At 53.8% G+C, this 27,770-nt stretch overlaps 1 protein-coding gene across 1 annotated transcript in view; it reads right to left on the bottom strand.

Annotated features, from left to right (window-relative positions):
* Nucleotides 1-5,423: 5,423 nt before the first annotated feature.
* Nucleotides 5,424-27,770, bottom strand: part of PARVB (parvin beta) — a 114,662-nt gene continuing 92,315 nt past the window's right edge. Inside the window, exons 9-13 of the mRNA XM_036866436.1 lie at nt 22,699-22,760; nt 20,151-20,219; nt 15,204-15,305; nt 9,719-9,791; nt 5,424-8,453 (exon numbers count right to left, since the gene is read on the bottom strand). Of these exons, the coding sequence (XP_036722331.1) occupies nt 8,377-8,453; nt 9,719-9,791; nt 15,204-15,305; nt 20,151-20,219; nt 22,699-22,760 (383 nt within the window). The 3' untranslated portion in view covers nt 5,424-8,376. The remainder of the gene's footprint in view (nt 8,454-9,718; nt 9,792-15,203; nt 15,306-20,150; nt 20,220-22,698; nt 22,761-27,770) is intronic.

Genomic DNA, 27,770 nt, shown 5'->3' with positions numbered 1-27,770 from the left:
CTGCAACACAGTAGGGGCATGGAGGAGGGGATCTGGAACCCAGAAGAGTCCCTGGGGTGCCTCCTAGAACTGTCATGTCTTGTGCTAAAAATGAATGGCAACCCACAGCCCCCCCATAGTGACAGGACGAGGAAAGACTCAGAACCCTCAGAAAGGAAGACTGAGGTCCCCCTACAAGGAAACAAACAGGGAGCAGCTGAAGTCCTGGTTGGTGGGCAGGGGGAGGTAGGGGTAAAACAAATCTGTAGTGAAAAGTAGAAGAGATCTAAATATAATTACAGCCCATGACCAGCTGCAGAAAGGACAGTAATAATTACCCATACTTTCCTTCCTTGCGGAGTGTATACACACATACACACATGCACATGAAGTGTACATACTCATATGCACACCCTGCAGAACATCTCCTGGGTTCATATTTTCCTGGTAATGTCTCAGTTTTTGATACCCCAATTCACAGAATGATTCTATCTCTCAATACCATTTTTTTTAACTTGAACTTTATATAGGAAACTATATAATTATTTTATATAATTATATTAGAGTTATCTATCATAGCTATGCTTACATAACTATATAAAGTATGTAAATGATATTTACATCCCAAAATCTCAATACAGGTTTGGTTGTTTGTTCTATTTTTTAACATTTTACTACGTTTGCTTTTTCTTTCACTCTTTTTCTGAACCATTTAAAAATAAATTGCAGGGAGGGACTGTGACACGTCATCTCTAAATATTTCAGAATTTATCTCCTAGAAACAAGGATATTCTTCTACAGGACACATACCGTTATGACACCCAAGAAAATTAACACTGAAATAGTAATATTTTCATCCATATTCAAACTTCCCCAATTATTATTATGCTGTTTACAGGGGTTTTATTTTTTTTTACTGCAAGATCCAATCAGGATCATAGGTTCCACTTGGTGGCATTTGGCTGTCATGTCTCTTTGGAGTCTTTTAATCTGGAACGGTCTTCCACGACATGAATATTTTTTTTTTTTTTTTTTTTTTTTTTTTAAATTAATTTATTTTATTTTATTTATTTTTGGCTGTGTTGGGTCTTCGTTTCTGTGTGAGGGCTTTCTCCAGTTGCGGCAAGCGGGGGCCACTCTTCATCGCGGTGCGCGGGCCTCTCACTATCGCGGCCTCTCTAGTTGCGGAGCACAGGCTCCAGACGCGCAGGCTCAGTAGTTGTGGCTCACGGGCCTTGTTGCTCCGCGGCATGTGGGATCTTCCCAGACCAGGGCTCGAACCCGTGTCCCCTGCACTGGCAGGCAGATTCTCAACCACTGCGCCACCAGGGAAGCCCGACATGAATATTTTTAAAGAGCCCAGGTCAGTTGTCTTGTAGAATGCTAATTTCACCATCTCTGTCATTTCTGGATCTGCTTCTATTGACTAATTCTTCTCCTGGTTATGGGTCACATTCTTCTGCCTTGTATTTCTAGTAATTTTTTAAACTGAATGTAGACATTAGGGATTTTACGTTGTTGGGAGAATTTCGCTGCATTCCTTTAAAGACTGTTGGCATTTTTCTGGCAGGCAGTTAATTGTGAATTACTCTGATACTTTTAAAGTTTGCTTTTAACCTTGACCTCCTCAAACTCTGATCTCTGTCTCCTCAATTCAGTGAGACCACTGGGCTCTCTCTGAGCTCCCACCCCTGCACCCCAGTCCAGGAATAACATCCAGGCAGGAAGGCTGGGCAATCGTAAGGTTTACCTCATTTGTCTCCCCTTTTTTTAAGGTTCATAGACCTGCCCTGCCTCTGGTCTAATGTCTGAAATAGTTTTCTCCTACATTTTTGCCCAGTTTTCTAATTATTTCTGGTGGAAAGTTAACCCTATAACCATAGAAATCCTTCCCCCATGAGATAATTAGAAAGAAGAGGTACATTTTCAGTGGACAAACATGATAAACATCACCTTAACTAAGTAATCAAAATAAATATCCCAAGAAATGGGATAGATCAACGTGTTATGTCTCCTGATAAGAGGAGCTGAGAAGAACACATAGGTTCTGCCAAAAACGCACAACCCAAATCTAATCATGAGGGAAACACCAGACAAATGCAAGCTGAGAGACATTCTAGAAAATAACTGGCCTGTATTCTTCAGCATCAATGTCACGAAGAGTAAAGAGAGATGGAAGAACTGTTCCAAATGCATTTCTTTGGGGGAAAAGGAATTATCGGGACAACTGGAAAAACAGAATTAAGCCTATAGATTAGATAACGCTATTGCATCAATTCCTGGTAATGACACTTGCACTAAAATATGTAAGAGAATGTTTTTGTTTTAGGAACATACATCAAAGATTTAGAGATTAAAAGGGCATAACCTATGTGACTTACTCTCAAAGATTCAGGAAAGATAATTATCTAGATAGACAGACAAATGATACATAGATCTCTATCTACACAGACTGACCTGTATCTAAATACCTGCATCTATATCTATATCGAGAAGATAGAAAGGGTAAAGCAAATACGGTAAAATGTTAACATTTATGGGGATTGGGGTAAATATAGGAATTCTTTATACTATTCTGGCAACTTTTCTCTAAGTCTGAAATTATATAAATATAAAATGTTAAACAAGGGACTTCCTCTTTTAGATGAAGGGGTAGAGTAGTGGGCCAGAACCAAGAAAAGCCCCAATTATGTGGAGCCTACAGACAATTTAAAATACGTGTGGAATTCCCTGGTGGTCCAGTGGTTAAGACTCCGCGCTCCCAATGCAGGGAGCACGAGTTCCATCCCTGGTCGGAGAACTAAGATCCCTCATGCCGCATGGTTCGGCCAAAAAATATATATATATGAAAAGAAAAAGGAGGTCTTCATCTTCATCCTTGTTTAGTGTCACTGTAAATGCATGGATTTTTTTGAATTCAGAGTGCTATACTTTCTGATGCTCAATTGTCCACAACATGGGCACGCTTTAAGACGGCTCCTATGTCCTGTGACATGTCCCATCACTCTTAGAATACTCCTTCTGGCTTTCTGGCACAATGTCAGTGCATGTAAACAATTGACGTGGTCGGAAATCTCGAGCTACATTCCGAACATGTAGAAAATCAGAATCCTGCACAGGTGTTTGGAAAGGCACACCGAGGGTCAGCAAAGGAGACAGGATTTAGATGTACAATGTGACTTAAACGTTTTACCCTATCATGGCTGTCCTCAGCCCATTGCTGGACCGAGCCACGGGTCCCTCCTAGGTCTGGGGGGGAGGGGGATGTGTGAATCATGGGTCCCAGCTCAAATCCCTCTGCCTCCGAAGTCTCCCACCCCACCTGCATCTCTCCAGTACATCACGGTCTTATTTTCTTCCCAGAACTTGCCCTGTCTGCACCGACCTTGTCCACGCACCCCCCCCCTCTGCATACCCTTCCACGCTCCAGTTCCCCAGGCAGCGGCTGTGTCCACCCTGTTCCAGGCTGCGTCCCCAGGACCTAGCTTGGTACACGGTCAGCCCCCAATAAATACTGACTAAATGAATGTTCAAGTTCCTATCGTGTGGAGCTCATGGGGGCTCCCACATCCCACCCCAGGGTAACACCTAACCCTGGTCACTAGTGAGGATAATGACGATTTATTGAATCAAACGATACCCCCAAGAGTGGATTTCCACTTAAAACGAAAGCTGACAAAATCTGAACGTGCCAAGCACAAGACGCTGCCCTTGCAGAAGGAACAGGCCCTGTCCCTGCAGTGTCCATGACCCTCCATCAGTGCTGAGCTGGCTCCTGCCTGGGAAAGGCTTAAACAAGATGACCTCAGAAGGCCCCTCCTTTCTCTGAAATTTCAGAGTCTACAAATTCTGCCGAGGGCAGGTGGCATGTAATGTCACAGTTCCCCAGGGACGGGCCACTCGGCAGGGACCCTGACCGAAGCAGAGATTCCGATGCCTCCCCCCACCACCCCCAGCAGCATCCCTGTGGGGAGCGGGTGGCTGGATGGGGCGGCTTTCCTTAGAGCGCGCCACTCACGCCAGGGGGTCAGCCAGGAAGAATGGGGACAGAACTTATAAAAGAGGAGAACTGGAGCGTGCCCACCTCCACTGCAGGTCGACCTGAGGCACGGTTCTCACTCCTTTTCCGTAAGTCCTTGCTGCCCCTCCCCAGAGAGCATTACCTCTCCCGGCCACACCCGGGGCCCCTCCAGCATCGTGGTTCTCCCTGGGAATTGTCCACACACCTGTCTCTCTCTCCATGGCTGTGTCCCTGGCCACTTGGACAAACCAGACCCTCGGGGAATGTCCCCTGAACAGGACCAACAAGAAGACCCCTGGAAGGTCAGGCACCGTTGCTGGCCTGAAAGAACTGACGTCACAGGACGATGCTTTAGCCTCATCAATATTAATAGATTATCCCATCCAAGAAAACCACAGGTTAGACAGGCTCAAGGGCTTGGCGATTCACAGCAGGGCTTCTCAACCTCAGCATCTCGGACGTTTTGAGCTGGGGGACTCCTTGTTGGGAGGAGGGGAGCCGGTCTTGTGTATCGTGAGATGCCCCTCCCTCCAAACTGTGTCCAGACGTTGCCAGGTATGGGGGGTGGGGTGTGGGGGAGAACCTCCCTGGTCGGAATTTTAAGGGAGGGAGGGGTGAATTTGGTGAGGGGTGACTCTGGAAAGAGTGGGTTAATTAACTCACCAGCAGTCACACGGGGACAAAGCCGGATGTAAACACAGGTGTCTCTCCAAAGCCCAGGATCTTTCTAGCAACAGTTTGTAATTTTTAGCATTTCTTAATAGCATTGTTGCTTCACCCCCCAGGCTAGCCATACTTTCATAGTCACAATTTTAACCTTTCGTAGAGAAAAGTTAGATACACCTGAAGCACCCCACCACTTCTGCGGGGAGGGTTTACAGCAGGGCCAGTGTGCAGCCCCCAAGATCTGGCTGCACTGCGGGTCACCTCCGGGTCTCTTGCCCCAACGTGTAAGGAGGGGACCATCTCCCTGTAGCGGCCCTTTCATCCAGCCCGTGCCATTGGCCACTGGCATCTCCCGCTCTGGTTCGGAACCGGGTGCGTGGGCAGACTCGCCTGCTCTGTTCTTTATTACGGCTCAGCCGCAGCTGTGACTCTGCCACCCTCTTCTCCCCATGGCTCCCGTCCATGAAACCCTTGGTCGCAGCCCCCCAGGGCCCCATTCCCCACACAGGGCATGAGCTGGCTCTTTCCTCGTCCAGCTGGCAGCTCCCAGGGAGCAGGGCTGTGCCGGCATCCTGTGGCCCCAGCACCAAGCACAGGGCTGGCACTACCATGACACCTAAAGGCACGAAAGAAACCACGGCAGCCAGACGGAGGCAGCGGCCTTTTTTGGGATAAACCACAGCACATCGTCTGGGTGCTGCGCCCCTGGAATGCGCCAGCTCCCGCCGCCAGCCCATGGGCAGGTCGACAACACAGCCAGGGTTTCAGTGGCTTTTATTTAATACCCAGAAATCCAAAGTAAACACTGCTTAAAACAATTAAAAGGACAATAAAATATTGGCACACAAATCGGGGAAGAGGATTCGGTTGCTTTAAAACAACACAGCTCTGTGTCACATCCAGTTAGGACCTTAGGGTGCGTGGGGCTCTGGCCTCAGTGCTTGCATGAGGCCGTGTGGCTGTTCCAGGGGAACCAGAGCTCCAAGCAGGCTCCCCAAAACCAGTGGGGGTGGGTTTCAAAGACACGCCACCCTGAGGACAGTAAAAGGAGGCATTTCCCGGCCTTTGCCCGTCACCGCACAGGCGCCAATGGTCTTGCTTTCACTTAGTCCCTGAGGACGAGGGTCCCTCTTCAGGGGGGAAAACCATTCACTGAAAATGGGGGTCAGTGGAGGAGGAAGGGTTCCAGAACTTTCCTCAATTAAGGACTAAGAGGGAAGCGTTTGCATTCCAACGAGCCCCCGGCGAGAATCAAGAGAAAGTTGTTTCTGCTGCTCCAGTTACCCCAAGATGCTCCAGCATGTGGCACCCCACAGAGGGGACACCCCAGGCCCTGAAACTCGTGTCCTGACAACTGCTGGCCCCAAGCCAACAGGGACGATGGGTGGACCCCAAGGGGAGTCTCCCTACCGCAGAGTTCACCCTGACTTCTGCCCCGAAACTGCTTCACCAGCCCTTACCTCCACACCCGACCAGGCCCCGCTTTCAATTCTGAGTCAAGGGAGGAGAACGAGACGCCTACAGCCCGAGGAGGCCCTTCGCAGGTGGGTGGAAGGCACACCTACACCTTTGCACCAACTTGAAAAATAATAATTTGGAGACTAGATCACATTCTTTGCTGGAGCATGGCCTTAAACAGTCAGCATGATGACACAAAAGTGCCTGTTTATACTTTCCCCACATATCTTATCATTCCTGTTACTCTCCTACTTGAAACACAGAGGGCTTGAAGTGGGCTCGCTGAACCCCGACCCCTATCCCCCCACCCCCAGAGTAACCAATCCCGCCCCTCCAGGGCATGGAATAGGCCAGAGCCACCCACCTGGGCTGAAGACCCTCGAGGCTTTTTTCCAAACCCCGACCTCACCTCCGTCATCCCCCCAGGGCCCCCAGGAAGCAGCAACACCCTTGCCAAGCCCACCTGTGGACAAGGCAGGTGGATGGGTCTCCACAGGCCGCAGTCACCGTGATACTACGCGTGTAATGAAGGCGGCCCAGAATGTTCCAGCCTCAGCTCTTTTGTTGGTTCTTAAATGTCACCGCATCCCGCAGGAGACACCGTAATGCCATTTTCATTATTTCTTTCCCCTGCTGGGTAACCACCTCCATCAAAACGGCTATTCTGAACCCATCTCCAGCCTGGCAGCTGCTTGAGCTGAGACAGAACATGAAAGTGTTTTCTAAGTCTTGAGCGTTGGTATTCAATTTAATATTAACAACTTTCTCAGCAGCTCTGATCTACAGCAGGAAGGCAAGAATCAAACAGTAGAGAAAGGCCCATCTTGCTGGGGCAGCAAATGCTGAGAGAACTCAGGTGGTCGGCGTGTCATAAAAACCCCAGCTCGGGAGCCAGGGGTTGGGGGAGGGGGGGACCCAGCATAGGACCCACCTCAGACCCAGCCTATGGGTCCCCATTTCTCTCCTGAGCCAAGGTGGGCGAGGGCTGAAGAGCACGCAGATGAGGGATCTCATCTCCTTCAACAGGGTGCCCCAAAGGGTGCCAACAGGGCTCCAGGAAGCTGGTACTCGGGGAGGAGAGAGGTGAACACTTCACATCTCCCTGTTACAGGCTGAGCTCTGCCCACCTCCCCGCCCAGAACCCACAGGTTGAAGTCCTAACCCCCAGGACCTGAGAATGTGACAGTATTTGGTGACAGGGTCTTTACAGAGGTAATTAAGGTAAAATGAGGTCATTAGGGTAGACCCCAATCCAATCTGCCTGGTGTCCTTAAAAGAAGAGATTAGGACACAGACACACAGGGAGACACGTGAGGATGCCTGGAGAGGACGGCATCTACAAGCCAAGGAGAGACGCTCGGAAGGTACCAACCCTGATGACACCTTGATCTCGACTTCCAGTCCCCAGAACTGTGAGAGAATAAACGTCTGTTGTCCAAGGCCCCCGTCTGTGGCACTTTGTTAGAGCGGCCCAAGCCAACTAAAACACCGTGCTTTCTAAGGCTTTTTAAAACGCATCCATCCCCAAACAGGAGCTCTGGGACGGGACACTTCCCACCGGAAGGTGTCTACAAGGCCACTGCCACTCCAGAGGCATTGTAGAGCCGATTCCGACACAGCCCACTCGGCCGTAGCAAGAAATAAAGAAATGCCTCAGAAATCCTTCCTCCCTCGGACCGTGGCAGCTGGGTCCTCTGGGTCCCAGGTGTCTGTGCAAAAGCTAAATGAAAACAGCATGGAGTGGCCGAGAAGCAGGGATGTGGGTGGACACTTGGTCACAGCTAAAGCTTCTGAGACTTAAGAGTGAAGTTTTTAAAACTGCAAAACGCTTTTTAGTAAAAAGCCCTCACTGCCGAGGAGAGCCCTACCCAGGAGATTCCACGGGGACAGACAAGCCATTGCCACTGCTGCAAAGCTCCATCTCTGATCCCCTGTGGTCACTGACGGCTGTCAGCTGGAACGCAGGGCGCCCCCTCCCAGGGGTTCTGGCCTTTTTCTTTTCCATCTTTTGATCAACAAGGGACAGCACCCTGGGACACCCCAGGTGAAGCCAGGCTGCAAACTTGAGCACTGGTGTTTGGAACCTGCATTTCAAAAGAGGCCGCCCGCTGCAGAATTACAGGGAAAGGAGGTTAAGGGTATCAACCAGAAAAAGGTGGGGTGGGGGTGGGGAACAACCGCGGGCTTGGCGGGGAGGCCAGGGCACCTCCCAAAGCACCGTCCCCGCCACGGTCTCTGCTGCTCCACGCCCGTCACTCCAGGTGCTTGTATTTGGTGAACAGGTTGTAAAGAACCCGCAGGGTGGATTTGAGGTCCAGGTTCACCACATCTGCAGAAGGAAACAGAGAGACCGTTTGGTGGATGAGAGAGTGCGCCCCAAGCCTTGGTGCCCCAAGCACTTGGGAGACACGTGGGACATCCTCTGTGTCCCCAGCAGGGCACTTCCGCCATCCCCCAAGATACAGACTGCCATGAGAGCCCCCGGGCCGCTACCCGTGGGGTGAGCACCTGGGATGGCGAGGATGTCATCCCTTCTAGGATTTGCATTGGACAAGTCTGCGTGGCGTAGGGTCTACGACAACCGAGGACATTTACTGGGGACCAAACACTCACAGGCCCTCCTGCGCCAGGACCACAGGCCTCCTGGGGCAGGGCAGGTGGGAGCTGCTGTCCCACCCCCTCAAGGTCAGGCACAGCGTGTGGCCCAGTAAGTCCCAGCCGCCTTGTTTGGTGGGAAGGGGCTCTGTCCTCCTGGGAGTCGGGCACCTGTTTCTTCTCACTTGCCCTGTGAGCTCAGACCAGGGGCTTGGGGAGGGCTATGGGGATCGTGGGTCACAGGACGGAATCCCTGTCCCCGGACGGGTGTTCAGCAGTGGCTGCTGAGCCTCCCAGGGCGGGTGTGTGTGCGGAGGACACCCCGCCCAGAATTCACGCCATCACTGTAGGGCGGTGACTCCCAAAGTGGGGTCCCCGGACCAGGAGCACTCGTGTCACCTGGCCACTTGTTACAAACGGGACTTGGAGGGTCCACTCCACGGCCCCCAAATCAGAAGCTGTGTTTAAGGAAGCCCCCCCCCGCCCCTCCCCGGGATTCAGATGCCCATTTGCGTTAGGGATTCCTGGTATAGGTCATTTAACATAGGAGCCAGGTGTGACAGCGAGGTGGCCCCTCGCCGGGGCTCTGCGGGTCTCCACTGCCATTCAGACCTCATGAGGCATGACCAAGCCACGTCCCTGCTCACGAGCATTGCCCGGGCATCAGGACATCGACCCGACAGGCATTAAACTGCAGTAAACCTTTAACATCCTTTCCAGACGTGAAGCGGCATCTCTAGTCTGAGCAATGGCACCTGGAGGGGCAATTAAATCCCGAGGCCGTGGAGCAGAGGCCACGTCCTCCGAGTCAAGTGGTTACTAAAGAATCAGCCTTGGTGGCTCTGCCAGCGCAGGCCTCTTGGTCCCCGAAACCCTGAGCACAGGGGACATGTGGGGCTGGGGTCGGCAGAGCCCAGCCTTTGAGCCACACGTGCGGGGCCTGAAGGGAGAGACATGGCTGGCCGGGCAGCGCCTCTAAGACCTGGGTCAGGGCGTTACCTTCGGGGCGAGCCTTGGGCTTCTTAAGGCCTCCGTCCAGCATCAGCTCAAAGGCAAACGACACATTGTGGACCTGCAGAGGAAGCCAGAGTTAGCACCGGGGCCGCAGCTGGTCCCAGGCCCGCCCGCTGCGCCCTGCGTTCCTTCTAAAAGGACGGGATGGGAACAAGTGTGGACAGAGCGAGGCTTTGGAGTAACTACGCCCACGAGGACCGGGGGTGTCCTGGGCAGAGCGACAGGGTGGGCAGAGGGAGGGTGAGGGAGTCTTTTGAGGGTAACACACATTCACCTGGTGGGCCTCACTCCCCTCACCAATGATCGGGGGCGGCTGGGACATGCAGGGATGCGGGCACAAAGCCTGCCCTCAAGGGCTAGGGGTCCCCAGGTCCCAACACATCCACATGATGACAAGTGACAGTGACTTCCTTTTACAGATGAGGAAACCGAGGCTCAGAGAGGACAAGTCACTTCCCGAAGGTACCCAGCCCCGTGCACCATCCCCAGCATAAAGCAGCCACCCGCCATCTGCCAGAAGGGCCTCAAACGAGCTGAGTGTGACAGCTGTGCTCTCGGCAGGACAGCGGTGGCCCTGGTAAGGGGCAGGCACCTGGACCCCGCTGGAACTGAAGTCAGGCTGCTGGTGGCCGCGGCAGGGCTCTGGTCCTGGCCCTCACCTGCACGGCCCCAGAAAGGTGGACACATCCGCATCCCCACACGACCTCCCCCTCCAGCACTCGGCCCCCAAGGATGCTCGAAGCTCGCATTCTGCTAATGGCTGCCGCCGAGGTTAGACACGGAGCCTTCTCTGCTGTGTTTAAAGTCCACCTGAACCACAGAGGTGCTGGTGATCAACCAAATCACAGGCAGCCAAACGTCGGCTTCGAGCAAAGGCTGGTGCGGGGTGGAGGACCAAAAAATAAAATAAATCACCAGTGTCAGAGCTAGAAAGGACTTTAGGGCTCTTCATAATCGAATACCCTTTGAACAATAACATTTTCATGATTTCACTGCAAATGAAATCAGAAACATGCTAACAAGTTTACCTGCGATGTGGTTTAATAATTAACCAGGAGAAAGACGTTTGGCAAAATAACCCTCAGCTAGTCAAGCCCACAAGAGCTTGGGGTACGGCAGGGAAGCAACCAGGCCACAGTGGCACCGGGCCACGCTCAGAGAAGCAAAGGAAGCCACGGGCTGCTGGGCATCAACAGGAGTCGGGCCCTGGCATGGGGGACACGGCTCAGAGCGGGCTGGGAGGGCTGCACATGACCAGAGGCTCTCAGGCCATGCAGAGGCGGTGGGGAGACAGAAGTCAGGCTGCCAGAGCCCCACCTGCAGTGCCCGGAGCCGGCCAGGAGGGAGGGCTGCACTGGGCTGGGCCTCGAGCTGGGACGAGCATGGGAAATGGACGGGAGGGTCTGTAATCGCCTACTTTACAGAGGAGGTCCCGGGGCTAAACGGATGAGGACATCCGTGCCAAGAAAGGCGCAAGGTTCAAGGAGATGGTGCCAGACCCACCTAAGTCTGGATTCGGAACCTGGGCCCTGTCTCCAAAAGCATCGGCTGACGGCCGTCCAGATCCCCGAATTCATACACACACAACAGGCTCTGAGTGGGGACAGAGTCAAGATGGCAAAGAGGGGGAAATGGAACAAGCGTCAGGTTAGACCGTCAGCCCAACATGGGAACGGATGTCTTCCGTGGCCCCTCCAGACCTGCAGGATCCGCCCCCAGCACAGGTGTGGAGCGCGGTTCAGTCCATGAGGCCCCGCCCCTGCCCCAAGGAGAGAATAGCTGGGGGAGGGGGGAGCATCTTTCCACGTCCCACGTCTCCGCAGCTGCTCAGCGCAACAGTGACTCGTGTTTTTTTAAGTAACAATACTTTGTAGACTTTTTAAAAGCTTTTATATTACTTTATTTTATTTATAGATTTTTGGCCACACCGTGCGGCATGGGGGATCTTTGTTCCCTGACCAGGGATCGAACCCATGCCCTCTGCGGTGGAAGCACAGAGTCGTAACCACTGGACCACCAGGGACGTCCCAACAGTGGTTGGTTTTGAGCAAGATTTCCCCTCTGCTTTCTTCTCAGTCAGAGGAAACCGCCAGATAGGAAACTGCCCCCCATCCTCCTCCCATTCTCTCTCAGAGCCATGCCTCGCCACGCACAACTTCCCTGCCCTGGCAGAGAAGCACCCCCAGAGCCCAGCCCCACGGACTGGGCACAAAGAACAGCAAACAGCTCCGGATGAGGATGTGGGGTCACCTCCCTGACCGTGATCGCAGAGTGTGACACACCCCCCAGCCTTGAGCTGAACCCCAAGGCCCTACACTGCTGCTATGAGCCAGCCCACGGGCAGGACCCCAAGTCCTTCCTCTCTGCAGTGCAAAGGATTTTCAAACACCTGGCCAGGTGAGAGAAGAGTAGAGGGTCCCGAAAAGGAGCGGGCTTTTCCGGCTCTGCCCCTGCTGACTGTGACCCCCCCCCCTCCACGTCCCCAGCCCCCGTGCGAGGTCCCGATTCCTCGCCGGGGTAGGGAATCAGATGAGGAGACAGAAGGGGAAGCGCCTTGAAACTGCAAAGCCCTTTCTGGGATTTGCTTCTAGGAATAACCTCCGAGTCTCCAGGACACACTCCGCCCCCAGAGAGAGGGACACTGTGGAATCTTCCAGAAGATGAGTGACAGGCCCAAGGGACCCAGCAAAGTGACTGGCACAGAGCAAGGCTCAAACGGCGGGCCTAAAACAAGAAGCCGTCTGTGGTACCCATGCCTCTGAGACAGTTCAAAGGGGCCGTTCATTTGTTTGCAGGAACCTACAGGGTCGGAGATGTCTGGTCTCGTCTTTTTAAAATCCAGTACAGGGGCTTCCCTGGTGGTGCAGTGGTTAAGAATGTGCCTGACAATGCAAGGAACACGGGTTCGAGCCCTGGCTCAGGAAGATCCTACATGCCGCGGAGCAACTAAGCCAGTGCGCCACAACTACAGAGCCTGCACTCTAGAGCCCACAAGCCACAGCTACTGAGCCCGTGTGCCACAACTACTGAGCCTGTGCTCTAGAGCCCGCGAGACACAACTACTGAGCCCACGTGCCACAACTACTGAAGCCCGCGCGCCTAGAGCCCGTGCTCCACTACAAGAGAAGCCACCACAATGAGAAGCCCGTGCACTGCAATGAAGAGCAGCCCCTGCTCACCACAACTAGAGAAAGCCTGCACACAGCAACGAAGACCCAACACAGCCAAAAATAAAAACCAAACAAATAAATTTGTTTAAAAAAATAAAAATAAAAAAATAAAATCCAGTGCAGTTGTTTAAAAACACAAGCCCACGATGCATCCCTGACTTTGCTCACTGAGCCTCAGTCTCCTGCCGCTGCTGCAAAGATTCCCAGCGCCTCGCAGTCTCGGCCCGGGAATGCTCCGTGACGGTCTCTCTGCACATGTCACCACTGCCTGGCCACATCTGGACGAGGTGCCTGGGAGCTCGGACACTGGGACCAGCCTGAAGTGGGCTCAGGTCTGTGCAACGGGGAAAGGCCACCACCCGCGAGGTGGTCGGGAAGACCTGGAGGTTAATAACCACCATGGCTCACGAGGAACCTCCCAGCGGTGGCGTGATGCCACGACTCCCTGTGGGGAGGAAAGCAGAGAATCCAAGGGTGGGAGCTGGGGGCTAACGTGGCCAGATGAGGACCCTCCAGAAGGCCGGCCTCTTCCGAGGAGAGCTCCAGCGGTCCTTGGGTCCCCTCCTCGAGGGTCGATGGGCCGGCACCATGCTGGGCACGGTCCCCTACAGCAGCCTTCCCTTCCTGGCTCCCGATCAGAGGCAAAGGTGGACCGAACAGGCCTCACACCTCCCAGGCCAGAGAGCGACTGACAGAGACTTTCATCCCGTCTCAAAGAGAAGGAGACCGAGCTGGGAGGGGACGCCCCTGCCGCTGCACCGAGCCTGTCCTGGAAAGAAGCCCAGCTCCAGACGGCCTGACTAAATTCACCCTTCTTGCTAGCCTTCGTACTCATCTGAACAAAGAAAAGATCTCTCCAAAACAACATTTCTGCAGCCAGCCACGTGGCCGGGAAATGCAAGATGAGCCCCGTCACCCAACTGTCTTGTCTTCTTGCTTCCTGACCGGCCCCGCAGAGCCCTGTGCATCCCCGCTCACCGCGGACGCAAACCTGCCAGGACCTCGCTGATCTGCTCTGATTCCATCTCAGCAGGCAAGACGGCAGCGGCATTTGGCCACGAGCAAACCGCCCTCGAGGTGCCAAAAGTGGGCAGATTGGCAAACATTGGCCCTGCTTCCATGTTTCTCTGACTGCTGCCACCTGCTTGCATTGTTTGTCTCCCCAACTCACAGCCTAGCGCTTCGGGAAAATAAAATGACAGATGCTCTCGAGTTCAAGCAATAGGGCCAGTCCACGAGCCAAATTTCTAAAAGCGATGCGCTAAATACTGCTGGGAGGGATGGCTGGACCTCGGGAAGCCCTGGCAGGAGGCAAACCACCTGGTCACAAGGGCATCCCAAATGTGAAGGTCATGCCCTTTGACCCAGACAATCCTCTTTGAGGGATTTTCCTAGAAAACAATCCACAGGAATGAAAAAAATATACACACACATACATATGTGTGTGTGTATATATTCAAGACAATGCCTTATTGTTTTGTTTTTAAATAATTTTTTAATAGATTATTTTTTAAATTTATTTATTTTTGGCTGCGTTTGGGTCTTCATTGCTGTGCGCGGGCTTTCTCTAGTTGCGGCGAGCGGGGGCTACTCTTCGTTGCGGTGCACAGGCTTCTCACTGTGGTGGCTTCTCTTGCTGCGGAGCACGGGCTCTAGGTGCGCGGGCTCAGTAGTTGTGGCACGTGGGCTCTAGAGCACAGGTTCAGTAGTTGTGGTGCAGGGGCTTAGTTGCCCCGCGACATGTGGGATCTTTCCGGACCAGGGCTCGAACCTGTGTCCCCTGCATTGGCAGGCAGATTCTTAACCATTGCGCCACCAGGGAAGTCCCTGCCTTATTGTTTTTATAGTGAAGAAGAAACAAGTTGATCGCCCAAAAGTGGGGAAAAGGGAGACAGTGACCTCAGAGCCACTCCATAGACTTTGTGCAGCCACTGAAGATGGTATATATAGGAAGCTCATGAAGCAGCAGGAAAACCAGACAGGATGTCCGTGTGTCATGAACAGGGGAGGGATTTGCAACTCTACTGACCTTTGGCCACAATTATTAAAACCAGCATCGTCCCGGGGGAAAGACCCCGAAGAGAACACGGCACACGACACTTGGATGCGTCAGGCACTGCCCACGGGTTTCCTTCTTTTCCTGAGGGTCACGTCTAATTGCAACACCATTTTCTGGGCAGTACTTATTTTTTGGAGAATGCAGCTAGACTCCAGAAAGAGTGGTCGGGGGATTCTACACTGTGCCCTTGGACGAGCGCGTCCCGGGCCACTCCCGGGATGGAGACCATGCACGCACGTACCTTCTGATCGAAGCTGTCCGGGGTCAGGTAGAAGTTGTGCAGGGGTACAAAGTAGTCTTCCAGAAGCCCCATGAGCAGAACCAGGTACACGCCATCTGCAAACTACAGAGGGACACGTGGTGATGTTTCTGGGCCACGCACGGAGTCAGTGAATGATCTGCAGCCACTCAAAAGGAGGAAAATGTTTTAAAGTAAAAAAAAAAAAAAAAATCCATCCCCGTTGAGGAGAGCGGGCCTGCAGTCGGGTGAAGGACGAGGGTGCAAAGCACGCGCTCGGGACTGGATGTGCTGACCTGCGCGTTTGGGGTGGAGTGCCGCTGCGTGGGGAGAAGCAGACCACTGACCTTGGGGATGACGCTAGCTCCCAACTCTCTGGGTTGTCGTGGGTACCCTGCGGGGCGGGAGGGGGCGAGGGGGGGCAAGGAGCACCCAGCACGCAGGGAGCGCTCCATCCGTGAGCAGGGGCCTGTGGGCACGGTTAATCCACAACCTGCAGGGCGCCCTATGCTTTGGTTTGGGGTTTGCTGCCCTGTTCTGCTTGCTCACTTTGCCAGCTGCCTGAGCTCCTTCCTCTAGCGGTATTCACAGCATAGGAAGAGACCCTCCCATGCCCCGGTGACGACGAGCTTCTGTGTGCACCCAGCACGCGGGTCCGTCCTAGCTGGGCCCTCATTAGCAGGCTGCAGCCTTATCCCACACCCCCAGCCCCTCAACCTGCTACCCGGCCCAGCACCACCTCCCATGCACGGGAGGGGCCCAGGAATCTAGAGCAAAAGACTCTGCTCTTTGCCCGGGCCCCTCACCCCACCCCGCTGCCCACCGCCCAATAAGCCAGGATAGGGAGCAACTGCTCCTTTTACAGATAAAGTGATGGAGACCAATGAGGGCAGAACAACTTGCCAGAGGGGAGGAGGGGACCAGGGCTCGGGAGGCAGAGCCTGGTCTCTGGGACATGGACCAGCCCCCCACCCACACCCCGGGGCGGGGCAGGGGAGGCAGGACCCGCTCATCCTCCCAGAGGGCAGACATGGTATCTCTGAGGCCTCCTGCAGATGGAGGACTCGTGAGGACCCCAGCCTCCAGGTTCTGGAACTGTGTGGTCCAATATGGTAGCCACTGGCCACGTGTGCCTAGTGAAATTTTTTACGCAATTATTTTTTAACTAATTTATTTATTTGGCTGCAACGGGTCTCCGTTGTGGCACACGGGATCTTTCGTTGCGGCGCACGGGCTTCTCTCTAGTTGTGGCGTGGGCTCAGTAGTTGCGGCATGTGGGATCTTAGTTCCCCTGACCAGGGATTGAACCTGCTTCCCCTGCATTGGAAGGCGGATTCTTAACCACTGGACCACCAGCGAAGTCCCTTCACAAACTTTTTTGAATGATGTTGACTTATTTCGGTAAAACGTACATAACACGAAATGTACCATTTTAACCATTTGTCAGTGTGCATTTCAGTCATATTTTGTACGTTCACGTTGTTGTGCAACCAATCTCCAGAACTCTTAAGTTTAAATTTTAAAAAATTTACATAAAATACAAAATTCAGCTCCTCAGTCACACAGGCCCCATTTCAAGTGCTTGACAGCCACACGTGGCCAGTGGCTACTGTGTCGGATGGTGCAGTGATAGAACGTTTCCATCGCTAAAGGAAGTTTCACTGGTCAGCCCTGGGCTAGAAGGCTGCCACGCAGGACAGCTGGGCAGCTGCAAGGGGCCGACACCCAGGAGGCTTTCAGCTTCCTGAGACCAGCGACCGCAGCGGTAGAAAGAGAACCTGCAGAAGCGAGGACGGTTTTATTAAAGGCAACAGCGGCAGCCCCCCCCCACCCCCGTCCCACCATCACAGCCAGGCGGCCGAGGATAAAAAGTCAAAATCACAAGCATCCAACATCAGAAAGCCCTGTCCTCTGGAAGGGGAAGGCGACACTAAGAAACAGCCCAAGGCAGAGACACACGATCATAATGTGTGAACGGGCAGGTCCTTCCTGGGGAGAGCGTTCCGGACCCTGGTTTAACGTGATCTGATTGACCCTTTGCCTGCGTTGTCACGAGGTTCACGCTTCCACGCCATGCAGACGTCACTTACTCAGCTCCTGTTCTGGCTGACAGTGCTGGTGGAATGTACTGGCAGCTCTTGCCCCCTCCCCGGCGACACTGAGCCAGCGCACGCCCAAAACCGCTCTCTCACCAACACTGAGCCATTTCCAGGGAAACAGAAGAACCTGCCCCCATCACCTGCCGGGAGGCGTGGGGAGTGGGTGCTGAGGCGTCAAGATGCCTGGAGAGCCTTTGCTGATTTCCAAGGCATCTTCTAACCCACCCTGGGAACCCCGTGTCACAGGAGTGTGGGAGAGATGGTCACGCAGAAAGGAAGGCAGGCAAGGGAAGGGGTACCCAGGAGGGTGAGGGCCAGGTGAAGTGGGGTGGCTTATCAGGAAATGAGTGGGACCCTCGGTTTTCACACGCACGAGAGCAGTGGTCCTCCGACGGGGTGCCCTCACTCAGAATCCACGGTGCGGCTCTGCAGGAGATGGAAGTCCCCACGGAGGCCCTAAGACACCATCACCGTCGTCTGCATGCTCATGTATTACTGACCTTTCAAATGCACTATCTCCATTCCAGTTTAAACATGTGGGGAGAAGTTCAAAGAGGAACTGGCTCAGTATCACAGAGCTAGGAAGACGCCCACAATATAAAAGTGGTTTTAAAGAGAAAGGAAAACACACACACACACACACCCTGAGCAGGAATTTGAGCCTCTGACTTCCAGGACATCGAGACTTTAATGATGAACATATTTATAAAAATACCCAGATTCCTTTGCCACAAAAGGAAAAAAATCTGCATTTCTATGGCCAGTGATCTTTCCTGGTGGACCACTGGTTCAAAATATTTTTTAAGATATTACTTCATATTGTGTGGTGATAGAAAAAAAAAATGGACATACTGAGTAAATAGAGATCAACTCAAATTGAAGTTTAGAGTCTCAGCCTAAGATGTCTGGCTATTAATACTGGTGTGCAGGCCCACCTGGGCAGTGACAGTCGGAAAGAGTTGGCGACGATGTGGGTTCTCAACAGCGCTAGTGAGAGTTTCAGGCAGGCAAAGCTTCCTGGGCCCTCCGTGTTACCACGGAGAAATGCTCTAACGACCCCATTTCTAGAAGTTTATCCTAAGGAAGCAGACAAGGGCACAAACAGCTGTGTGCAAAGATGCCCGCTGAACAGCTATTTTACAAGATCGGCAAACGTCCCACCACGAGGGCTGGGTTTAATGACGCACAACACAGCCTTAAAACAGAATAGAAGGCGGCTATTAAAAGTGACAAACGCAGACAGACAGACCAGACAACACAAAAAGGACTAAACAGAAACACACACACACTCACACAAAAACATGCCCACACTATTTAGTAACAAAAAACACTTTACAAAACAGCTGTACAGTACGATTCATTGCCATTTCAAAAAATGCACTTACGCGGACAAACCATCTAGAAAAACACACATCCAACCATTAACTGTAGTTCATTACCTCTGGAGAGGATGACGGGAGAGTTTAGGGGGAGCAGAAAAAAGGACTGTTGCTTTTCAATGAGTACACTTCTGGACTGTTAATATTTCAAGCCGCAAATAATCAGAGGCTAAATGTGCAATTTTTTAGTAAACGGATAAAAAAATAAGTGTGTTTAGAAACAATGCACAAATAAATATACACATTAAAAACGGACCATTCGGCTTTCAAACACAGACCTGTGCTGCCCGCAATGAGCTATCCGTGTAGAGAAATGATGTGGAATAAAATCCCCAGCACCGCTAACTCTGGGTGATGGGATTATCTCTGGGTGATGGGATGATTTTTATTTGTTTTGCTTATCTGCATTTTCAGACATTTCCACAATGAACCTGAATTACTTTTTTAATTAGAAAAGCAAATGAGAAAAGTTAAAGAAAGAGAAAGGAATGAATGCAATCACCCAGGGGTTTGAGAAGGATCAGCTGTGCATTAGAGAAATCGGCACTGAGAACTCAAAAGATGCCAAATTCAAGCACCCAGCTAATCCTGGGGAAATTATATTTTGTCTTTAATGCTTGCCGAGCGCTTAAAACATATTTTCATGATGGTGCTTCCGCTCTGAGTCGGGGTTGGGAAGTATACTTTCTATACTTACTGCAGGAGAAATACTTTGTGCGTATTCATTAGAGGGATATTAGCAAGCATTTGCTAGGTGCCAGCCGCTGCGCTGCGTGTAGGACGGCCACGGACAGCAGAAGCAGAAGGGGCCAGGACATTCCAGACTGAGGGACCCGTACACGCAGAGGCTGTTTGGTGGGGCTGTGATGGCACCTTGGAGGGTGTTATGCTTGAATTGTATCCCCCCCAAAAAAAGATGTGTTGGGATCCTAACCCCCAGAATCTGTGAGCGTGAATTTATTTGGAAAACCAGGGTCTTTGCAGAAGTCCTCCCGTTAAGATGAGGTCATTAGGGTGGGTCTTAATCCAACGTGACTGTGTTTTTACAAAAAGGGAAAATTTGGATACAACACCCACAAGAAGGCCGAGATCGGGATGAAACATCTAATGACCCAAGGAACGCTAAAAATTACCAGCAAGCCACCAGGAGCTGAGGGAGAGCCTGGAACAGATCCCCGCTCAGAGCCTCAGAAGGAACCAGCCCTGCAGACACCTTGATCTGGGACTTCTGGCCTCAGGAACTATGAAGACATAAATGTCTGTTGTTTAAGGTACTAGTTAAGGTAGCCCCAAGAAATTAAGACAGAGGGTCTGGGAGAAGGCCAGGATGGCTGGGGCTGGGGCTATTTTGGCTGTGGGATGGGCATTCCTTGTTAGACAAACACGCTTTGTTCACACGGCCCACCGGGGATCAGAAAGCTGGCTGAAAATGACACCAGACAAAGTGTCCTTCAGCCCAGAACACAGCTTACCTGGGTCTCTAGTTCCGTCACCTCCAAATTCAGCTTGTTCAGGTGCTTGTTCACAAACGTGATGAGAGACTGCAAAGCAAAGAGACACGGGAACCGTGAGCAAGAGATTCAGCTCCCACGTTGGGGGACAGATGTGACGTTTGCCATCACTGGCTTTATGAAACGCTTCCATAATCTCCTCTGTTTGCTAAAATAAAGTGCTCGTGTTTAAAACAAAATGTTCTTACAATAACCCTTGGTTTTAATGGGATAATGCCTAAATCTATCCCAGCTGGAGAAGAAACGTACATCTCTGTCCCCCAGCCCACGTGCACACACGCGACGCACACACATACCGTATTTAACAACCCTACAGAAGAATGATCAGTGCCCTCAAGAAGGATATAACTGTCAGGGGGAGATAAATGCTTAAATGTAGGCTAGATGCAACCTTGAACTACAAAAGATTGAGAGAGAAAGCCTGCCTGGGGCCACACCCATCACAGTGTGAGTAAAGGAAGAAACGCCAGAGATTTTCTGAGCCCTGGTTTATATGTACGTAGGGCCACTGGCTTCTCCTCTCTGGCAAAAGTTTAAAGCTTGCCACGTGTAACTCTTCTCGGTAATCAAACCCAACTTTCATGGAAACTCAACACCAACCCCACCTCTGCCTACCCTGGACATGATGTCATCCCTTTTTCATTCCACCCAAATCTACCATGTGCCAGGCACTCTGCTTCGTGCTAGAGACACGAGACAGTAACTAAGACAGAGCCCCGCCCTGAAGAGTCTGAGGCACAATTCTCCATATACACACCCAGTGGAGGCCACGGAGAATCGAGAGAGACAGCAAAGCCTGTGAAACACACCATGTCGGGGCGGGGCGGGGGGTGTTGGTGAGAAGTGTGTGGGTCCCTGGAAGATGTGGCGCGGGGGGGTAGCACTTGAGCTGCGGGTGAGCCAAGTGGGAGATGAAAGCGTGGGGAGAGGGCGGAGCAGCTGTACACACGTGCGAACCCTCCGGCATCTTCCGGCTGGGGCTGGATGTGGGTGGGATGGGAGAGAGTTGGAGGGACCTGGAGAGGTGGACGGGAGCCCCGAACACAACAATTCCCAGTGTGGGAGTGGGAAAGGGCCAGACTGGAAGTAGGACGCTGTCGGGAAACTAAAGGATTTTGTCTTGGTCATTGCTGGGGTCCCCCCAGCAATCCTTTTCAAAGAATAAATTAGCGTCAGATCTACCGAAAGACAACATTACTCCACATCACATTCAACACCACCTAGCAACTATCTACTTCGAGCCGGGCCCTCGCTCAGGGTGGTCGCATTGTATTCTCACAGTGGCTGCCTCTGTCCTGACAGATGGGAAACCTTCCGCGAGGGGTTATAATCTGCCCAGGTCACACAGCTGATAAGTGGCGGGAGAGGGGATCGTGGCAGATATGACTCCTCGTCTTGTGCCTCCACTGAATGCGTTCCATCAGGGTTCTGGGGGTCGGATGTGGCCGGGGGTGGGTCGGGGGCAATGCTCTGAGGCCCCAGGGTATGTCGCTCATGACCTGAGAATGCTAAGACGGCTCCGCCCCAGAAGGACCATTGGAATGGTTCTGCCAGCCTTTTGCAAAGTGCTTCAAGAACTAACAACCTCACTGTCCCAGCCTGGACCAACATTTTCCAAACGTGGGTTCCATGGGAATTTAATATGTTCTATCCCCAAATAAATAAACTGATCTCACTACGGACAAACACGCTTGGAAAATGCTTCCTACCAAGCCCCCTCTTGGAGAATTGCAAAGCATGTCAGCCTATTAAAGGCTCTGAGAAGTCCTGCATTAAGAAACCTGTGTGGGGAAACTGTCCAAGACAGAGAGCTCTCTCCCCAGGGTTAAGGGCTCAGATTTTACAGGCTCAGATCCATCCCACCGCTGCCTTCCTGAATGGGAGGTCTACAGATGCTCAGATAACTCGATGTGCAGTGAGTCTTGATTCCTCTGGAGGGAGAGCAAGGCTTCCGGGCAGATCCCCTTGGAAGCTCGCTATTCCCCAGCCCGACTCCGGAGCCTCGTTCGCACGGTTTTGTCCATCCGTAGACTGACCAGCAGGCTGCCTGGGCTGAGGAAGGGCCTCCCCTTTGTGCTCCCGCCTGGGAGAGACGCGCCAAATGCAGCTCAGAACAGCTCTGCTAGCAACGCCTGCTTGTTTACCAGGCACGTCGTGAATGCAGCTTCAATGTAACGAGACCAGCACGAGCCAGCAAGCTGACACGCTGAAAAACATTTCCACGTTGAAAAAAAGCCTTGGTTCGGAATGAACCGCCACCGGTGCTGGTGGGGTAATTCACTCCACAGCAGCGGGGTGGGTGGGCAGGAAGATACCCAGAAGCAGAGCCGCTGAGTTAAAAGGTGCTAATTTTATGCACTGCAGTTACGCTTTTGAATAATTACACTTCAATCCATGTGGCAAACATTTCAGAGATTTCAAACATTTTCCCACCTTCTTCCCTGCATGGAGTTCATGCCGTAAGAAAAGCCCAGAGACAGAGGGAAACACAGCCCGATGGAGAGCTCACCTTCTTCACGACACTGAGCTTGTCCGGGGCGTGGTCGAAGAGCGTGTCAAAGGCGTCCCGCTCTGCAGAGACACAGAGAAGGGTTTAAGGAGACAGGGGTGCTGCTCTAATCCCCGCCCAGCCCGGGGACCAGGCAGCTTCTAATCCCTCAGATGTTCAGCCTGCCTAGAATCCTTTGCATTCCTGCCAGAACCGAGGGGCGGGTGCTGATGGGGAGCAAAATCAAGGAAAAGATGCTTTGAAGGGTCCTTCTAACTTGGTTTCTATCTTTCAACCTACAATACGGGGGTAGCGTTTGGACAGCCGCCCCCATCACATCCTAGGACTTGAGGCGCCCTTGCCTCTCTCCCTTTCCCCACACGCCGTGTCTTATTGGTAAATCTTATCGATAAATCTGACCACCTCCCCCGCTGGTCATGGCTGCCACCCCCATACAAGCCCCATCTCCCCTCACGGCGGGGGGGGGGGGCAGCTACAACTTCCTGCTTAATTGGTCTCCCTCCTACACGCCCAGCCCCTCCCATCCATTCTCCCTCGCAGGCACAGTGAGCCCCTTAAAGTGTAAACTGGATCATTTCTTGCCTCTCCTCATCCCTGCCCTGACTAAAACTCTCCACCGGCATCTCATCATTCTTAGAATAAAATTCACTCTCCCTCTCATGGGCCCATAGGGTCCAGTGAGCTCAGCATCACCTCCCCCGCCAACACACTCGCCCTCCCTGACCTCACTCCACCCACCAGCTTCCCCCTGCTCCTCCATCACACGCCCACCACAGGGCCTTTGCACCTGCTGTTTACCAGCCTCACCTCCATAGGTTGCTCTGAGATGTCACCTCCTCTGAGGGACCTTCCAGGACCATCTGCTTCTAAAAGAGCACCCCACTTCTGCTATCTGCCTCTTACCCTGGTGTAATTTTCATAGCACCTGTTCGCTACTTGAGAGCACATTTTATTTTTCTCTGCTGGACTGTCAGCTCCTTGCAGGCCGGATCACCGTCTCACTTGTTCCCTGCACTGTCACCAGCCCCAGAACAGTGAAGGGCCCACAGCCAGGGCTCAGAACAAAGGAAAGAACCAAGAAATCCTGCTCAGAAACCCTTTCCAGCTGTTCTCCCCGGCGTGTCCGCCTCTGCTGGAACATCTTCAGGGCCTGAAGTGACCCGTTCCACCGTGTCCCGGGGACCTTCCTTCTGCCAGGGACCCCGACCCACTCTAACTGCCACTCGTGGGCCCAACCATGTCTTCCAAATTAACACAGTATCAGCCCCTTCGCTTTCAGTTGTGAGGTCACTGGAGGCCGAGGCAACTGGACAAGACAGGAGCAGGGCTGGCTGGGGGCCGGGGGCCTGGTTCTAGCCAGACGCTGCCGTGGCGGGTCACATGGGGGCAGGGCCCAGTGTACCCTGGAGCCCAGGCAGGAGGGCTGAGGTCTCCAGGGTGGATACAGGACCGTGGGGAGTCGCTGCCAGGCCCAAGGGGCTGGGGGAGGAGGGCATCTGGGAGGCCCCGGGGCCCCCACTCCTGTCCTCAAGGAGCCACCCATCCCCCCAAGCAGCCTGGGGGTGGTATATGCTCAGAGGACCTTGGCCAGCAGAGACGCCCTCTATTACTTGCTGGGGCTTGGACCCAAACACTAGCATGGAGTGCTGGGGCGCTGGGGTAGGAAGACCCCTCCACGTGTCTGGAGGGGGCTGGAGCCCAGAACCAGAGATAACCCAGGGCCTGCTTCAGGACCACGCTGCCTGACCCAGGGAGAGGGGTGTGGGGAGAAATGACAAAGAGGAGGCAGGTCGGGACTGGCTGAGCCGGAGCTGGGGCTTCTGGAGGAGGCATCCCAGCCATTCCCCCGAGGCTGCCCCAAAAGGCAGGCACTCAGCATCCGCAGGCCAGGGCCCCGGGAGGCGGCTCACGCCCTCATCCAGCCCAGACCAGGCATCCTCCTCCCCGGCCTTGGGGGCGGGCGGCAGGAAGGAAGGTGAGAGGCAAAGAGGAAGACGTGTGTGTGGTGTGTACACACACGTGTACACATGGGTGGGGAGTGTGTTTGGGGGAGGGGCACGCCACTTCTTTCACCTAAAGGCCAACAGCGACCAAGATGCCCGGCCCCGCAGAATTCCCTCATCCAGCTTGTCTACCACAGCAGCTGTAAATTATTTTTATAGTCATCTAAGTCAGATTATACTCAAAAAGACAGTCTGCTAAGAGTGGGGGGGGAGAAAAGCTAAATCTTTACAAAGCAAAACACAAACTTTAAATGCAGCTTAAGAAAACCCCCAGGAGGAGAGCAGCCTTGACATCAGCCGGGTATATTTAGCTGGGCCACCGCTGGGCTGGCAGAGTCAGGGCGGCAGGGAGCCATCGCAGGGTCTGGAGGCCAGTGGCCCTGCGCCCCGCTCACCTGCGCCCGGGGCACTGGATGGCATCACGGCCGGGCGGTGTGTGTGGCCTTGAGAATGAAAACAGATCCAGCTGAGAGCCTGGTGCCCGTGACTTAGGCAAAGCGCCTCCCGCCATAAGGCCGGAGTGAAAACAGTCCCAAGGCTCACCGTCAGTGTAAGAATCAAGCAAGATGGTGAATAAAGGGCCAAGCCACTGCCTGGCAGGTGTGTCACTGATGCTCAGTTCACTGATGCCTTCTCATCCTACCCTGCAGTCACGGGGATGAACAGGGAGCAATCCCGCCCCCAGGGGGGGCACAGGCTAGGGGAGACAGTACAAAAGCACGGGTACCAAAAAGGCCAGAAAGATGCAGAAAGCGGCCAAATCAGCCAGGGGCCCCCAGTGGCTACCCAAGTTCAAATTTCAGGGATGCTTAGTTTACTCCAAATAAAGTGGTTTTTGATTGAGTCAACATTTTTTAAATTGGAAGATCTGTCCAAAAGTTCTGAATTTCTGGACTCTCTTGAAGAAATGGAAGCTGAGGCAACAGTGAACCTTCTTCCCCCCCACCCCAGATCAACGAGCCGCCCGCGGAAGCGGGGGCACAGACTCCCCCGTTTGCCCCAGACCCCAGAACTCCCCACCGCCCACAACACGGAGGCTGAGGGGCAGCCCTTGATCATTCGATATTCCAGCCACTTCCCTCTTCCGTGTGACCGGCCTGCTCTCTGAGGCGCCCGAGCTTGGGGACGTGGACACAGCCCCGGGGTCAGAGGAAGGCTTCACACGGGAGCCGCGACGTTTGAGCCGGGGCTCGCTGGGGCAAGAGGAGGAGCAAGGGCGTCCCAGGCAGAGGGAGCAGAAAGCCAAGAGTGGGTTCCAGAGGGTGAGGCCCGGGGGGGAGGCTAAGAGGGCTGGGTCCATCGGGAGGGTGAGGAGCTGCGGAGGGTGGTGACCAGGAATGGCGTGATCCAGCTGCGGTGTTAGCAGAAATGGGGAGGTGTGATGGGGAGAGACCAGGGGCTACAAGGAGACCAGGAAGAAGAGGAAGAAAGCTTCTCCTCTCTTCTCCCCAACTTCCTGAAGCCCGGGAGGGGGAGGGGCGCCTGCGGAGGAGAGACAGCCAGCAAACCCATGGCAGCAGTTGCCATGGAGATCAGGCTGCAGCTCCCCGGCTCCCCTGGGGAGAGAAGGGCCTCCCATCCACCTCAGCCAGGACAGTGATGCCAGCCGGAGGCGGGGAGGGGGAGGGGGGCTCCTGGGGGAGGTGCAGAGTGGACCCCCCCATCCCCCCCCCTCAGAGTGCTAAAGTGAGAAACCGAGGCCGAGAGCTCGGCTCCTAGTGAAGCTACCCGCCCCCCCAACCCCTGCCCCGGGCAGACATTAGCCAAGCAAAGAGGGTCTGCCTGTTGTTCCGGAAGCCCCTGGAATGCGTGTGGCCCAGGGCTGGGGATGCACTCGGGGGAACATGTGCTCCAGCCCACAGGATGCTTACAGCTCAAGGGCCACATGTGAAGGGAAAGAGCGAAGGGCCAAGCGAGGCTCCCCGACTGTCCAGACCCCCTGAGTCTGGCAGGCAGGGCGCAAAGCAAAGTGCTCCCAGTGAGCAAAGAGATGAATAAAGAAACAATTAAGCAGGTGGGCGGAGGGTGGCAAGCCAGGGGACGGATGGTGATTCAGGCCGGGGGCTCAGGGAGGGCCTCCCTGGTAAGTGGAGCTGGAGGAGCTGAGGGAGTGAGCCATGGAGGGATCTAGAGGGAGAGCATTTGAGGCCGAGGCTACTGAGAGTGCAAAAGCTGGAAGGGGGGGCTTCCCTGGTGGCGCAGCGGTCCAGGAAGATCCCACATGCTGCTGAGCAACTAAGCCCTCGTGCCACAACTACTGAAGCCCGCGCGCCTAGAGCCCGTGCTCCACAACAAGAGAAGCCACTGCAATGAGAAGCCCGCGCACCGCAACGAAGAGGAGCCCCCACTCGCCACAACTAGAGGAAGCCCACGTGCAGCAATGAAGACCCAACGCAGCCAAAAATAAATAAAATAAAATAAAGAAATTAAAAAAAAAAAAAAGCTGGAAGAGGGAGCCCCAGGGTGCTGTTGTGGGTGACAGACGTGCAGGGGGAGCGAGGAGGCCAGAGAGGAGGGGTGGTCTAAGGGGGTCTGGGAGGCCCCGGCAAGGGCTGTGGCTTTAGCTTACGGCAAGCTGGGGGCAGTGAGAAGATTGAGGGGTGCAGAGGCACCAACTCGAGGGACCATCGGGGAACCAGCACCCCGGAGGGAGGTGATGGGGTCTGACCTCAACCTCGGCAGGGCCGTGAGGCTCTGGGGGCCCCGAAGGCTGCCGTGGGAGAAGGGCCAGTGGAAGCTGACGCGTGTCTGGGTAACCAGGAGGCCTCGGGGCCTGTGTCAGCAGAAGCCGAAACTGGGGGCAGATGAGTTGCCTGTCACCCACTAATTGCCTGTTTGCATTTCACGAGCATGGGCGGCCTCGAAAGTACTGAGAAGGACTCCGGACTCCTCGGCCTCTCAGGGTGTCACGGACCCCGATGCTCAGCCATCTCCGCTGGCTCTCAGAAAGAGCCACCACCCCGTCCACCAGACCCTCAGGGGCCCCTTCTCAGGGCTGCCAGGGCCTTCCTGGCCGAGCTTCTACCCCTCTGCACGGGAGGCCGCGCATAGCCCCCAGCTGGACTGAGT

This window comes from Balaenoptera musculus, chromosome 10 (assembly GCF_009873245.2).
Source record: "Balaenoptera musculus isolate JJ_BM4_2016_0621 chromosome 10, mBalMus1.pri.v3, whole genome shotgun sequence".
Lineage (NCBI taxonomy): Eukaryota > Metazoa > Chordata > Mammalia > Artiodactyla > Balaenopteridae > Balaenoptera > Balaenoptera musculus.
This window is presented reverse-complemented; position numbering and strand designations above follow the sequence as displayed.